We start from the raw sequence: 15,640 nt of genomic DNA, 5'->3' as shown, positions 1-15,640 counted from the left end.
CTAAGCCCTGGGCTACTTACCAAGGTGTATGGAGTAACATAGTAGGCTATTCTAAAGAAAGACAAAAATATACCTCCATGTATAATAGCTTGTTGTTGACATTTTGGAATCTTGGAATCTATCGGATGAATAGGGTCTTGTGGATGAACATGCACTGGCAGCATTGCCCTGATTTGTCATTACTTCCTATAAAAGTATACACAAAGTCTACAGCAACTCTTCTAGACTCTTTGTCCTTAACAGAGAGCAGGGAGCCTGGAGTAATTAGCTCTGTACTCTCTGTAGTGGTCAGAAACTAGAACTATGTAGGCGATTCCACTTCACTCTAATTCCAAATATGATAGGCTGAACAGTGGATGACTGCGGGGGTGGATTGTCTGCCCCCTATTGATGGCCAAACCCATGGAAAGACCATCAGCAGTAGTTTTTTGGATTATTCCTTTAAGAGGGAGAAAAGGGATTGTGACTGCAATATATGTGCTTACAGTATATAGCACCACAGACTGATAGACTTCTATGTCAGCTGCAGGATCTTTGTTTTCTGTGGCACAACTATCACAACGTGTTTCCGCAGATACATGACTAACAAAAGACTAAAATAAGCCTTACTACAGGCTGCTGCATAATACATAGAACACAGCAAACAACATTATGTATCATAGCCACAAACCTTGTTCTCCTTGTATCTGCTGAGATCCGCAATACAATATTCCTTAAATAATTTATCATAGTATTTCTTTGCGATTCTTTTCTCCCTGTGAGCAGAACAAAAAATACCTTTATTTTTTTTGCTGAGAAAGGAAAACTTCCATGTGTGCGTCCACGTTGAAGCATTATGTGGAGCTAATAGGAGGGGAGAAATGTTAAGCGGAAGTAATGATTAATTTTTCATGGTCCGGATTATATTTCTGCTTTTGAACTTCATTTAAAATGTCCACACCTAGATTGTAAGCTCTTGCGGGTAGGGCCCTCACACCTATGGTTTTATCTGACCATATTATTACTCTAATGTCTTATTTTGTCTGCATATGTCCCCCATAATATGTAGAGCACTGTGGAAAGTGTTATTACGGAAAACTAAAATTAGAACATTGTTAAAATTGTTACTGAAAGTAAAAAGGGTTAAAGGGGTTGTCCACTTTCAGCAAATAATTGATATGGTTTGTGTAAGGAAAAGTTAAATAATTTTACAATATACTTTTCTGTATCAATGCCTCACTTTTTTTTTAAATCTCTGCTTGCTGTCCTGCTGTAGGAAACTTTAATGTTTACTTCCAGTGGATAGAAATCTGTCCATGGTCACACAGGTGCACGGCCCGTTATAACTCACAGCTGTGATTACTCTGTTTGATAATAACAAGCAGTGCACCTGTGTGACCATCACATCACCATGGACAGATTTCTATACACTGGAAGTAAACATAAAAGCTTTCTATAGCAGGACAGCAAGCAGAAATCTAAAAAAAACTGTGAGGAATTGGTACAGAAAGTAGATTGGAAAATTGCATAACTTTTCCTTACACAAACCATATCAATTATTTGCTGAAAGTGGACAACCCCTTTAATATCTCAGAGGCTGAATGGAGCAGCAGGGGGAGTGTTTGAGTTGAAAACCCCTAATGTGGGAACCAAATATCATACATTTAAAGGGGTTGTCTCTAACTATAAGTGGCCGACCAAAAGGCCGTCAATTTCTTACCAGAGGGGGCTGACAGCTGACCCCATTATTCAGATGTTCAGGCAGTCATAGAAAGCACAAAGTTACAAGCCAAAACCCCAATTGAAAAACTTCTGAAGCATCTAACAGCTTCTGGCCACTACAAAGAGTGCGTAACTGGTTGGTACAAGAAGGTGGTGGGGGGGGGGTGATCATTGGATTAAAATTAAGCTGGTGTCATCACCAAGTATGGATGCTATCCTACGAAATAACACTGTTGAAAGTAATAGAAGGTTCACATTAGACAGACCTACAAGGGCCTATACATTTCTAATTTATCTAGGTTAACATATGTGTTTAACACTGTTCTTGATCCGAGCCTTGTTGACTTAAAGTTGTGACTGCTAGAATCCAGAATCGCATACGTCATCGGCCGTGCAGTTCTCACACTGAGGATGTCAATTTATTTATAGACACCCCATACACCCAATCACAGACAAATTGGGTCTATTATTTTAATGGGTAAATTATTACACTTTGTTATTCCTTCAGTGAAATATGATGGGAATAGCAAAGAAGCCTCCAATGCAAATGTGTACAGAGCCTTATGTAACTTACCAGGACATGTCATCTTCATCTTCTTCTTGCCAAAGGAATCTGTGATTTTCTCTTATAACATCCAAGTCTGTCTTACGAACCCTTCCACAGAAAAAAAAGAAAGATTTAGAGACCAATACGGTAGGGAAAGGGATCAGAGAAGAAATTCCAGGTACTGTGGCTGTTACTGGGGGTCTAGAGAAATACTCACATCGGGTGAGAAGTATCACTGGTGTATTAGGAAGGAACACTACTACGGTAGGACTATCTTGTCATATAAACTGGACCCCTCATAAGCATACACAACCAGAATGGACAATTTTGGGAGGCAACTCCACTAAGCTTGGCATCAATGATTGTGTAAAGGAAATCTACCATCAAAATCCATCAGGATAAACCAGGAGCACTTACTCATAGATCCTGGCACCATGACTGCTGTAATCTACTTATATATGTTAAAATCAACGTTTAAAAGTATGCTAATGAGCCTTCCCTTCCCCTCAGCACTTCCCCCTCCCTCTAATGTAATATCTCACAGTGAGAGGGGGATTGGTCCTGTACTGTGTGACAGCCTGTGAAGATAAAGCAAGAGGGGCTGCTGGGGGGGCCCACATAAGGCTGTACATAAGGAATCCACGGGGGAGAGAGAGAACTGTATCTAATGATTCCATAGGGTGAGAGGGGGCAGTTATATAATATAACTATGAGGGGGCAGTTTATTATAATAAACTAGGGTACAGGAGACTGTTTTAGTTTCTAAATATTTAATGCCACCACAAGGTCCACTGCAAATGGGCCTGAGGCTCTGTCGCCCAGGGGTTTAATGAGACCTTGAGCCGATCCTGGGTTCTGATAATGACGACCCTCAGAGCCCTTCTCTCTCATAAGCATCAATCATTTTTAAGGTTAACTTTATAAGGAAGGAGGCCATGGAAAACAAATATAAACGGTCGTTGGAGTTGGAGTTGGATAGTAGAAAAATGGGCAGATGAAATGGTGAAAGACATGACTAGAGGGCACAAACTTCTATAGGGAATCTGTCAGCAGTTTGACCATAAAGAGATGCAGAAAGTATTAGATCTTCGCTCTGGAGATCTGAGTAACCATACGGTTCTGTATGCTAGTAGTAGCAGGACTGAGTATAATACATTTATATTCCAGGATTTTATCCTCACACTGCTGTGCTCTTAGCTTTAACAAAGAACAACTTCACAACCCACCCCCTCTGAGTGACTGCTACAATAACCAGAAGCCTGTTACGGCTTTTACTCAGAGCAGAAAGAAGGGTCTGTGGAGCAGCTCAATGCAGGGAGCCAAGAGCAAAGCTGTGTAAGGAAATGCCCTGATGCACTTTGAGAAGTAACCGGTTACACGGCTCTGCGGGACTACCAACACTGTCTGCATTGTGTCACGGTCAATGCTGCTGACAGGTTCTACCCATCTATAATAATTTAATAAGCACTTACTTGGGAAGCTGGAAGTCTTGTATCTTGCCTCCATAATACAGAATGTAGTCATTCACAAACTTCTGGTGTCTCGCAAACTAAAATACTTGAGGTTAAGGAAAACAGTACAAGAGGGTCATATAGATGAGCAGAGTGCAGAGAGCATAGCCTCAGGAGAGAACTGAGGCAAGTATTAGGGGCAAGTATTAGGCCTCATTCACATGGCAGGCTGCAGATGGTCCATAAACAATCACCCTGCCAGGATCTTGATCTCTATATTCATGAATACTATTATAAGGTCCTGGTAGGGCGATTGTTCATGGACAGTTAGAGATCACATGATCCTCCATCTGCGGCCATTATATGGTCAGGAATCTCTGGCTGATGAGGTAAAACAAAGGAGGCTTCACTTTACATATCAAGAAAGCAGAGCAGAACTATTATTAGATGTATATTGGCAAATTACCCTTAAAAGGAAAAACTATGTATAACAATATCCAAAAAGAGATCATGAAAACCCATGAAATATAGATGGAAAAAGAATATTTTAGAAAGTGTAATTTTGCAAACTCGCAGTGTGCAGCATGATCCCTGTCAGACTACGGTCCAACAAAGCAAAAAAATGGAAAAAAATCCTGGCACACCTAAAATAAAAAACAAAACAACTCCTGCTTTATTATTTCTAAAAAATCTGAAAAAAAAAATTCTTTTTGAAGTTCTCGGAGCCCGCCTTGCCAGCCTGGCATTAGAGAACGGGCGGCCCATGAGATCATCGTGTTCTGGAGGACATTATCTAATAACAGGATATGATGTCACCTTTATGTAACAAACCAAAAGCACATTTCATGTTTGTTTTCTTTAATTTGACCGTCATTTCGCTATAAGTAGAAAACTCAAATGCTACATAATAAAACACAGAAAAAGCGATGTTAAAAGATCCAGATGAGGTTGGGAGGAGAAATGTAATATAATGACATGCAGCACATCGCTATCCAGTGTAGGGGGGAGTTGGATGTTCGTCGCTGACAGGCAACCTCAATAGTTCCCAAGACATAGATTCTGATTTTGTTCCCTATCCCCCACCATTCCTTAGGAACGTGGGCTATCATTTCAGATATCCAAGATTCTAATTGCCTCGGTGTCTACTCAAGACCCTCCACATAATTAGTATATCAGGTCCTAAATCTAATAGGATTGATTGGTCGGGAAAAGTGAGGTTAGAGAGGAAGTATAAAGTGTGTTTGGATGTATTGGCAGAGGTGATGAAAGGTTATCTTTAAAACAGACACAGCCTTCAGAATTCACCCCACTAAGGGCGAATTCATACAAACAGGAGAGGAGGAGGGGGTGAGTGCTGTTTGCTCCTGCCCCTGTCCATAGAGATAAATGGCGCACACCGACGTATTACGGGAACGGAACGGCGCCGGACGTGAGCTGAACCATACCGCGCTGTGTGCCCATTGCCGGCCTATGGGGGACGTATATACGGCGAACGTAAAAACGCCCCCCCAACAGTCATGTGAGTTCGGCCTAAACTAATATTCCCCTCAGGTCGGGTGTGAAATGTCCTTTCTAGATTCCTTTGTAAAACTCATTTCCCTATTAAAAAAAAAAAAATCTGCTTTAAATCATGTGACAATGAGCAGAGAAGAGTCATATTTTGCTTAAAACGATTCCCATTTAGAGGCTACAGGGGAAGCGACACTTCAGACGCCCCCATCTTTGGTTCTATACCATCTAGAGACAGGATTTTGGTGTTATTTTACAGATTGGAAGATTTGTGGTTCTGTCACATACAGGCAGTTATAGACATAGTTGGAAGTTTGAGCTACAGATAAAGATCCAATGTCCACCTTTTTATTTTACTGCCTGTATCTCTGGTTCTGTAGCTTCAGACACAATCTGAATAATAGGATTCTTGTCTTTAACCCCTTCCTGCTGAAGCTCCTTTTGTGTTTACATTTTCTTGCTCCTTCAAAAATCCATACCTCTTATTTTTCTTTGTACAGAGCTTTATATGGTCTTGATTTCTGTGCAGCAAATTGTACTTTCTTTTGGCAGTATTTAGTTTTCCATGCCATGTACTGTGGAATGGAAAAAAATCAGTAAAATTGTGGAAAAAAAAACGCTTTTACCATTTTCTTGTGGGTTCTGTTTTTACAGCTTTCACCGTCACCTCCACTTTTGGGTCAGTACGGTCCTCTGGATACCAAATGTATGTATGTTTTTATTTGGCTTTAAAAAAAATGTAACCCCTTTGTACGAAAATAAAAAAAAAATTATTTATTTTGCCATTTTCTGAAGTTAATAACTTTTTTATACTTTGGCGTATAGAGCTGTGTAAGGTGTCACTTTGCAGGATGTGGTGGCTTTTACATTGATACCATTAAAGGGACTGTACAGCCTTTTTTTATTTACATTTTTATGAGTTGCAAAATGACAAAAAAGTGGCGTTTTGGACATTTGGGTGCTATTTTCTGTTTCAGGGTTCACCACTGAGAATAACAATTGATTGGGGTGTTTATGATTTTTATATTCGTTCTAGGGAAAGGGGGTGATTTGAAATATTTAGAATTTGGTACTTTACTGTCTGAGCTATCCCACCATATATTGCCATACTACAGTATAGCAGTATATGGGACTTTTGCACATGATCTGTTACAAGGTACCACATGCACATTGTAACAGATCTGCATTAATGACAAGTCCCAAGGCTGTCACGACAATGGATCATCACTCCATGATGAAGTGACAAGGAACAAGTATCACAGATAAGATGCTAGCACCAATAGACATGCATGCACGTATAAGCCCTCTCCACGAACATACATGCATGCAAGTAAAGTGTTAACACACGCGTTTGGGTCACACCCCCATTCTGTAAGGAGGGTTCTCAGTCCATAAGCCCTCTCCAAGTACCTTTTGACACACCGATGTACTATTACATCTGTTTGTACCAGGGGGTTAATTTGTCAACAAAACCATGTTTCTAGATAATATAGATCTGAAGACAAGACCCTCCCTCTCCAGCCTCTAAAAGTGACGCATCTGCTAAATATGACTCTTCTCTGCTAATTTTCAAACGACTTTAGAAGGTTTTTTTTTTGTCGGTAAATGGTGAGATTTCTTATAAGAGGGAATTCTACACATTTCATCCCCTACCTGATGTTGCTGGGAGTATAATGGGGGTAAGATCTAGTGACAGTCCTTTTAAGTTCCCTTACAGTATTCCATCACTGAGGGACATTTATTTAATACCTCCCTTCTGAACATAGATGTAATAATAGGGCATTGTTAAGACTCCTGCTCTCATGGTAAGATCTGCAATCATGTTACTCGGCAGGGGGAGGGTTTGGGGAACAGTAAAATCTGATTGCTCATTTATTTGCATATTTCCCAGCAGAGAAAAGACTTTGGAAGAAGCAATATTCTAAATCCATAATGTAAATGCAAAGCTCTAAAATTCCTATAACAAAAATATAAAAATAAAATAATAGCATTTGGGGAACGCACACAGTATCAAAGCCAGATGGCGTATTCAGATTCTGCAATCTGTCGGTACGTTGCAGTGTACTCGGAAAAGATTTACTAGTCGGTTGTAATTATTTATACTGAAAAAAAAACAAAAAAACTCCTCAATCTGCAATATTTTGCTCCACAATCTCGAGCAGCACTTGCTATAATTACCATCAATTTATCCTGCAGCCACAACACTGCGGCTGGAAGCTGTAATGAAGCCGGTGGAAGTAATTATTAGATTTCCCCTGGGACGGCTGACAAAGGATACGGCATCCATAGAGATGAGATGGAAGCGCTGGTTACGAGCTTCCTCCCTTGTTGGGAAAGAGGAGATATTATTTAGGACACAGATCACCGAGAAGCACTGACGGACAAGAAGAGGCTCATGTTATACCTGTCCCATTCCTGCTCCACCACCTGTCTGTGCGCAACCTTCCCCCGTTTCTCCTTCTGGAAGGGTTTTCTAAGCAGCTCCTCATCTTCTTTTTTCCTGGAATACAACAGCAAAGAACAATTTAATATACAGATATTAGGGGGGGGGGGGGCTCATACATTATTAAACTTCCAAATATCAGTCAGATCATGTGCAGTTAAGGGAAATCTACCATCACAATCCATCATGATAAACCAGGGACACTTACTCATAGATCCAGTCAACGTGACTGTGGTAATCTTCTTGGCCTCCTTCCTTCTACAATCAACTTTTGTAATTATGCTCCTGACCCAGAAAAAGAGATGTTACTAGAGCCCCTCTGTGTTCTGGCTTCGCTCTACCCCATCAGCAGTTTCCTCTCCCTCTGTCTGCTACAATCTCACACAGCGGGAGAAGGAAAGTGCTCCTGCACAGTGTAACAGCTTGTGAAGTTGCAGCATGGATGGGCTCATCCCATGTGCAAAGGGGATAACAACCAAAGACAGTATAACCGCTTTAAGAACTGCAAGGGAACAATTGAGAACACAAGTGAAACAGATTGCCCACATTTTAAACTTCAGGGTGTATTCACTTGCTGCAGATAAAACAGAATGAAAACAATTCTCAGAAAAAAAAAAAAAAAAGAATTGCATGTCATTTTGATGCACGGTAACTGATGTGTTATTAACAATGGGGGGGGAAAAGCAACTGTATCAAAAATGCACCCCCAAAAAAAAAAAAACAACACCACCACTTTTAGTTAATATATTCCACAAAATTAAAAGCAATGACAAGTACCAAAAGAACATACCTTTTATTTAGGATATAACCAGACCTAAAAGCATCCTCCCTATATACATCACCATGTAATACTTCTCAATGAGGAGTTCAGATCCAGCATGGTTCCCCACTCCAAATAGTAACCCAACATATTTTAGCACCGTGCGCCCATTGCGATGTATGGGGGACTTATATCGGCCGTACATATGTCCCCCATACATTCGCGTCTTGCCCCATCATCTCAGTTCTATGTATCTAATGGCAATGCCACAAACCTGCCTACCTCTTCATTATGACAAACATCAGTAGTAATGAAATACAATTGACAAAAACCAAACTAATTAACAAGCCACTTCTGTGGTTTGGATCCTGGCAGAATAATAACATTAGTAACCACAAACTTAAATATGAGCAATGATAGGACTATCAACGAGCCTCTGCTCAATGATCCTGTCCCTGGAGCGGTCACCACAACCTCCCAAGTCTTTTCATTATTTTATTATTGAAATGATCCTAAACCAATATTTTAGGATTATATTATTCCTAAAATATCTATAGACTATGTCCTAGGTTTGGCAAAGGTGGATTTAGAGAATGAAACGTAGCACTTGGGGAATCATTTTTTTTTTTTTTTGCATGTACAGACTATAAGGAATATTTATCAGGGCCCCTGCGTAGTGGCGGAGAAGCCCTGAAATAATTGCAAATGTTTATTGCTAGCACTTGCAATTATTTTCCCCAATCCGCCATTGTCACGCCAGTGGTGCATGAAGGGAGGGAGAGGCGAGGACATTACTGTCCCTTCGCCTGCACACTCGCTGCAGCCTGCGAAATTTCACATTTCTACCCCAGCCCGGAGCTTCTTGATGCATCGGGCTGCGCAAGAGCAGTGGCGGGGCCATCATAAATAACCCCCTATGTTTCTATCACATATGTAAAGGTTTGCGAGACCCCCCCCCCCCCACAGATCAGCTGATACTAGAAGCCACGGCAGAGAGAAGACTTCAACTGAAGCTGATCTGCAGTTCCCTGCTGCAGCCAGTCAACAGCGCTGTGTACTTACGACTCCATAGACTGTCCTGGTGCCACCTCTCCTGCCATCAGCTAATTATGGGGTGCCAAGTGTCATCCCCACCAATCTGATAAACAATGTAATGGATGGGTCATCCGTATTAAAATACCATCAAACATGATAAACCAGGGACACTTATTTATAGATCCAGGCACCATTACTGTGGTAATCTTCTTGTATTAATAACCCATGGCCTCCATCCTTTTGAAATCTACTTATACAATTATTCTAATTAGTCCGAAGTCCTTAACGAGAACCCCTTCATGTTGCAGCTACACAGCCTGTTACACAGCACTGTGAAGCTACAGCGCTGAGGGGGCTCTGGTAACAACCCTAGTGGCACTTCAAGCTCATTAGCATAATTTTAAAAGTTGGATAAATACATAAGAAGATTACCATACTCAGGGTGCCTGGATGTATGAGTAATTGTCCTTGGTTTATCATGATGGATTTTGACGGTAGATTTCTTTAAAAGGCGTTGTCTGGGTTTAATCAAAACTATATGAGAGGGGGGCTAAGAAAACAAGAGCGGGCTTATACTTAACTTTGCTGGCGTTCCCGTTTTTCTGTGCCGTCTCGCGTTGTTGCACTTCCTCTGTTTGTTCACAGAGGCAGTGGTCGGGTTGACGTGGCCGCCCCTGAGAACAGAGGTACAGCACCAATGGGAGACGGCACAGAATAATGGGAGCGCCGGTGAAGGTAAGTATACACTTGCTCGTTTTCTTAGCTCCTCTTCTCGCCCCGGCCGGCTATATAGCTTTGTTTAAACCCAGACAAAAAGAAATCCTTTAACAATAAATGATTATTTTTAAAGGGGTTGGCCACTAATGACAAACTTTACCAGGGCAACTAATAGTCACCCATACTGTACTTCCCCTGGTAAAGTTTATCTGTTGTCCACCTGAGCCGAGGGTCACATGATCCAGCAGGACTCAGGACTTCCTCTGACATCCCATGTCCTTTGCTTATCGAGTAAGTACAATATGTATGACCCTATTAGGGTCTTGTACTTACCCTAATTGAGTTTGTTATTAGTGACCAACCCCATTAATTACTGATAAAAACTGATGTGTATATAGTATAGATCTCCAAATGACCACCCATTGCTGGAGGTGTAAGGACCCTCGCAGGGGGGGTGGAGGATTGTTCTCTTCTCCATTTTATATTTTTATCAGAAGCTATAAATCAGTAGTGCAGGTTCTGAATGAGAATAACTATAGAATGTCGTTGAAGGGTTAACACTGATGGCTCTGAACACCACTTTTCTGGCTAGTGCCGAGTGGAACCCCTCAGACATAATGAAAAATGGACCATCTGTCGGCCATCCTGTCCAGACAGAAGTCATTTATAATGCTGTGAGTCACGGTCTCCAAGCCAGACCACTGTCCTGTACTGAATGACTGGTAACAGAACGGGATCGCGGCCCCACGGGGAGACAGTGACTCACAGCATCATAGAAAACATCTAAGATGACCCCCCCACATACAGTGTTTAGTCTGGGAATTAGGGGCAACACACCAGCGATATATCACAAACTGAACACAGCCATCCGGTACCAGCCTTATGACCGGACACACAAGCTCACCTCTTTTTCTTGGCATTTTTCTCAGGGTCTTCTTCCTCATCACTAAAATCTGAGTCATAGGCATCATAGTCGCGCGTCTGCAAGGTAATATGGAACCAAAATAATGTAAATAAAGATGGTTACCAATAGAGTAAGAAAATATACAATGAGGACAGGCAGTGCCTGGTACAGTATAGGTCTGCAGTATATAGTCTCAGGGACCCCAATTATTATGTCCTGTTACTTCTATAAGAATAGGAATACAATCATACAGAAGTGAATGGTGCAGATCCAACACCTCAGGGTCTCCAGGGCTCCCATACTCATGTCCTGTCAAAAGAAGTTCAGTCCCATAGAGGTGAATTGGGTAGAGGTCACATCCAGTGGTTCAGGGACCCCAATTCTCCAGTCACTTCTATAAGAATAGGGGTAAAGTTCTATAGAGGTGAATGGTGCGGAATCAGAGACTCTTAATTTCATGTCCTGTCACTTCTTTAGTCCAATAGAAGTGAATGGGTGGAGGTCACAATCCACAGTCCTGCAGAAATCCTATTCTCATGCTGTGTCACTTCAATAGGATTAGGGAGTACAGTTCTATAGAAGACAATGACGCAGAGGTCGCATCCCAGGTCTAAGGGACCCCCATTTTCATAACCGGTCACTTCTATAGGAATAGGGGTACAGTCCTATAGATGTGAATACAAAGAACAGTCCATGTGGCAAGTGTGTCTTTAAAGGAACTCCTAACACCTGTGAGCATTTGGTGATCCTCCCCGTCCTCTTGAAATTGCGAAGGATACACCCTCTGGTTGTAGGTTTTTGCTAATAATGAGAAAGATTCAAATGATCCAGGACTTGTATATGAAAACATTTCTTGCTTCTTTATTAAATCATCATATAAAATCTATCAGCACATAGTGGTAGCCACAAAAAGCTATGCGTTTCGATTAAAAAAACTCTTCATCATGACTAACATGTTGCTAATGTTGTATCAAGTTGGAACCAGAAAGAGGCCAAATAGAAGTGAATGCAGTGGTCACACTGTGGGTATCAGGGACACCAATTCTCTTGTCCTGTCAATTCTATAGGAATCGGGGTACAGTCCCATAGAAGTGAAGCAGAGATCACACCCCAGATATCAGGGACCCCCATTGTCATGTCCTGTCACTTCTACAGTATTAGGCATTTAGTCCTATAGAAGTGAAGGGACCAGTACTGACACCTCAGGGGTCCTACAGACCCCATTCTCATGTCTGGTCACTCCTTAGTATAAGGGGTCAATCCTATACAAGTTAGACCTATATGATTGGTGACACCTGCAGACCCCATTCTCATGTCCTGTCACTTCTATAGTATTAGGCATTTAGTCCTATAGGAGTTGTGACACCCCAGGGGTCCTACAGACCCCATTCTCATGTTCTGTCACTTCTTGAAGGATTCCCCCATGAATGCACGGCCATAGACTGTAGGAGTTCCTGTGATCCGGGGGCCCTGGTGTTGCTCCACATTATGGGTCGTGTATGAAGAGATAAGAAGCTCATAGCCCTAGAATGGTAGCACCACAAGTCCCAGCATGGCCCGGTAGCAGCCTCTCCCGCCCCGGCCTCACTATCTTTTCTGGTTACTCACATAACGGGCCATGGTCCCGGCAGCAGCACGGTCCCCTCTGCCTCCCGCACACTGCACCCGGTTGTGCTACACAGTAAACAGTCCGCCCGGAAACAAGTGACTCGTCCTTACGTTCCGTCGTCTGCAGTACACATCAGTGACACTAGAGGTCCTCAGCCGGGATACTGCTGCAAGGACAATTGTCATGATATAAACACCATCATCATCGTGATAGAGATCTGATGTATCTATCTGACAGCACAGCATGTTCTGCCATATAGCAGTAATAATGGAGTTTTCTGTTGTTTTGTACCTTTACAGCTGCCAACAGAGAAGAATAGCAGACTAATGCAGTCTTCTGATACTGACACACTGTTATCCAATTCAGGTCCAGTTATTTATTATCTTTAGGGATTTTCTAGGCCCCAGTGTTGGCAATCACACAACTCCCAACATTAGCTATGGCATAAAATGTGCCTTGTGTGCCCACATACTTTATAAAAGCCCCCCTTAGTACCCTAACAGTATACATTAGCCCCCATATTGCCTTCTTCCCACACCCCCACACTGTATAGTGCACCCTTTTCTCTAGCCCCCCCCCCACTTACAATGCCCCCCATTTATGAACACTAACTTGTAGCACCCCAACCTATAATTTATACATTTTTTAGCCCTCATGTTCATGTTGGACCCTATTTTCTTTTTTTGTGTAATAAGGAAAATAAAAATTCTGAATCTCACCTTTACGGGTTCCCTCTCAGCCTCGGCTGTGTGCAGTTCTGTTGCTGGTAGGGAAAATTACATCATCATCATGCAGCCGCTGCAGAGGCTAAATGGGGGAGCAGATAAATCACCATAAATCACTCATCACTGAGACCCCCATCAATCAGCAAGTTATGAATTATGGGAAAACCCCTTTAACCCCTTCGCGCACCCTGACGTGATACTACGTCATAGGATGCGGGTCATTCCCGCACATTGACGTAGTATCACGTCATGGCGATCACCCGGGCTCAGAAGCTGAGCCCGGGCGATCGCCGCGGGATCCCGGCGGTACGCGGTAGCCGGGATTCCGCAGTAACAGCCAGGATCGCGACTATCGCGATCCCGGCTGTTTAACCCTATAGACGCCGCGGTCATTGTGACCGCAGCGTCTATAGTGAATCGCCGCGCCGATCGGCACCCTCCGTGCATGGTACAGAGGTGCCGATCGTTGCCATGGCAACCCTGAAGCCCGATAAGGACCCCAGGGTTGCCTTCACTAGAAGCCTGTTAGGATCGTGCTTACAGCACGATCTAACGGTGCTGATGGCAGCCTATGCAGAATGCATAGGCTGACTATGTAATATGCTGCAATACATTAGTATTGCAGTATATTACAATGAACAAGTGATCTAATGATCACTTGTTCATGTCCCACCCTGGGACAAAATAAAACAGTAAAAAAAAAGTTAAAAAAAACAAAGTGCAATTAAAAAAAATTATTAAAAAAGAATAAAAGTCCCTTGAAGTCCCATCCCATGCAATAATACAATAAAACATAAAAAAGTGAAAATCACCAAAAAAACACAACATATTGGACATCACAACGTCCGTTACAACCCGTACAATAAAATAAAATCGTCACTGAACCCGTACGGTGAACGGCGTAAAAAAAAAAAAAGACAAAAAAACTTGCAAAAATTATGAAATTTTCACATCTGACCTCATAAAAAGCGCATAAAAAGTAATCAAAAAGTAACATTTACCTCGACATGATACCAAGAATAAGTACAGCTTATAAACCAGCTATAAACCAGCTCTGTAAACAAAAAAATATAAATGTTCTGCCCATTGTTACATGGTGATACAAAAACAAGCAAATTTCTCACAAAATGAGTTCTATATTCTGCAAAACAAGTTAACCATAAAAAAAAGCCATATAAATGGGGTATCACCGTAATCGTGATGACCCGTAGAATAAAGATAACACATTATTTTTATGGTATGGTGAACGTCCGGCGAAAAAAAAATGCTAAAAACCATAAACAAGAATTAATGATTTTTTTTAACCACCACCAAGAAAGAGTTAATAAAATCTGATTATTGGCTATTGAGCCCCCCCGTAAATGATGTCCCTAAAAAGTGGATTTCATCCACAAAAAAAAAATAATCTCTCATATGTCCAAATTACAAAAAAATAAACATTTTATAGCCTGTAAAATGTGACATTGCAGATCTGCTCTGAATGGCGCAGCTTCTCTTCTATGCCCGGCTGTGCGCCCATACAGCAGTCACCACCACATATGAGGCATCCTTATACTCGGGAGAAATTGGGTATCAAACTTTGTGGAGTTTTTTGTCATTTAATACTTTGTATCGGTTTAATTTTTGGCCAAAATTAATACATTATCTAAAAAAATTACAGCTTGTAAATGAGACCTTCATATTGTTTTAACCCATGTGAAGCATCTAAAGGGTTAACACACTTCTTAAAGTTGATTTTTTACACATTGAGGGGTGTAGTTTCTAAAATGGCGTGATACATGGGGTTTTAATGCTGTTTAGGCCTCTCAAAGTCAGTTAAAGCTGAGCATGTGCCTCTAAATAAGGGTTTTGGTGATTTTCATAAAAATGAGAAAAATTGCACCCAAAATTCTGAACCTCCTAACAACCTAGAAAAGAGAGAGGATGCATAAAACCCTATGCCGATATAAAGCAGGCATTCCAGAAATGTTAGTTATGAAGTTACTTGGGTGCTATGACTATCTGCCTGAAAAGCAGAAAATTTTGAACTTCGAAAATGAAAAATTTTCTGAAATTTTTGCCAAATTTCAATTTTTTTCATAACTAAACACAAAAGATATCATCAAAATTTTTCTATTACTTTGAAGTACAATGTGTGACGGTAAAACAATCTCAAAATCCCCCGTATATGTTAAAGCGTCACGAAGTTATAACCTCCTATAATGACACTGGGCAAATTTAAAAAATCAGGCCTGGTCCT

The 15,640-nt window shown here is 41.5% G+C and overlaps 1 protein-coding gene across 2 annotated transcripts in view; it reads right to left on the bottom strand.

Annotated features, from left to right (window-relative positions):
- LOC140105362 (protein FRA10AC1) overlaps positions 1-13,455 on the bottom strand; it is a 29,361-nt gene extending 15,906 nt beyond the window's left edge. The window contains exons 1-9 of one of the 2 annotated variants that reach the window (XM_072129272.1): positions 13,396-13,455; positions 12,676-12,842; positions 11,797-11,868; positions 11,068-11,144; positions 7,613-7,708; positions 7,487-7,532; positions 3,721-3,797; positions 2,276-2,356; positions 671-755 (exon numbers count right to left, since the gene is read on the bottom strand). In XM_072129272.1, coding sequence (XP_071985373.1) covers positions 671-755; positions 2,276-2,356; positions 3,721-3,797; positions 7,487-7,532; positions 7,613-7,708; positions 11,068-11,144; positions 11,797-11,868; positions 12,676-12,687 — 546 coding nt within the window. In that variant the 5' untranslated portion in view covers positions 12,688-12,842; positions 13,396-13,455. Of the gene's footprint in view, positions 1-670; positions 756-2,275; positions 2,357-3,720; positions 3,798-7,486; positions 7,533-7,612; positions 7,709-11,067; positions 11,145-11,796; positions 11,869-12,675; positions 12,843-13,395 lie in introns of those variants that run through there. The other variant, XM_072129273.1, reaches the window with a different exon arrangement.
- Between the last annotated feature and the right edge of the window lie 2,185 nt (positions 13,456-15,640).

The sequence above is a fragment of the Engystomops pustulosus genome, chromosome 11 (assembly GCF_040894005.1).
Source record: "Engystomops pustulosus chromosome 11, aEngPut4.maternal, whole genome shotgun sequence".
In the NCBI taxonomy this organism is placed as follows: domain Eukaryota; kingdom Metazoa; phylum Chordata; class Amphibia; order Anura; family Leptodactylidae; genus Engystomops; species Engystomops pustulosus.
The sequence above is the reverse complement of the archived record's forward strand: the minus strand, read 5'-3'. Positions and strand labels throughout refer to the sequence as shown.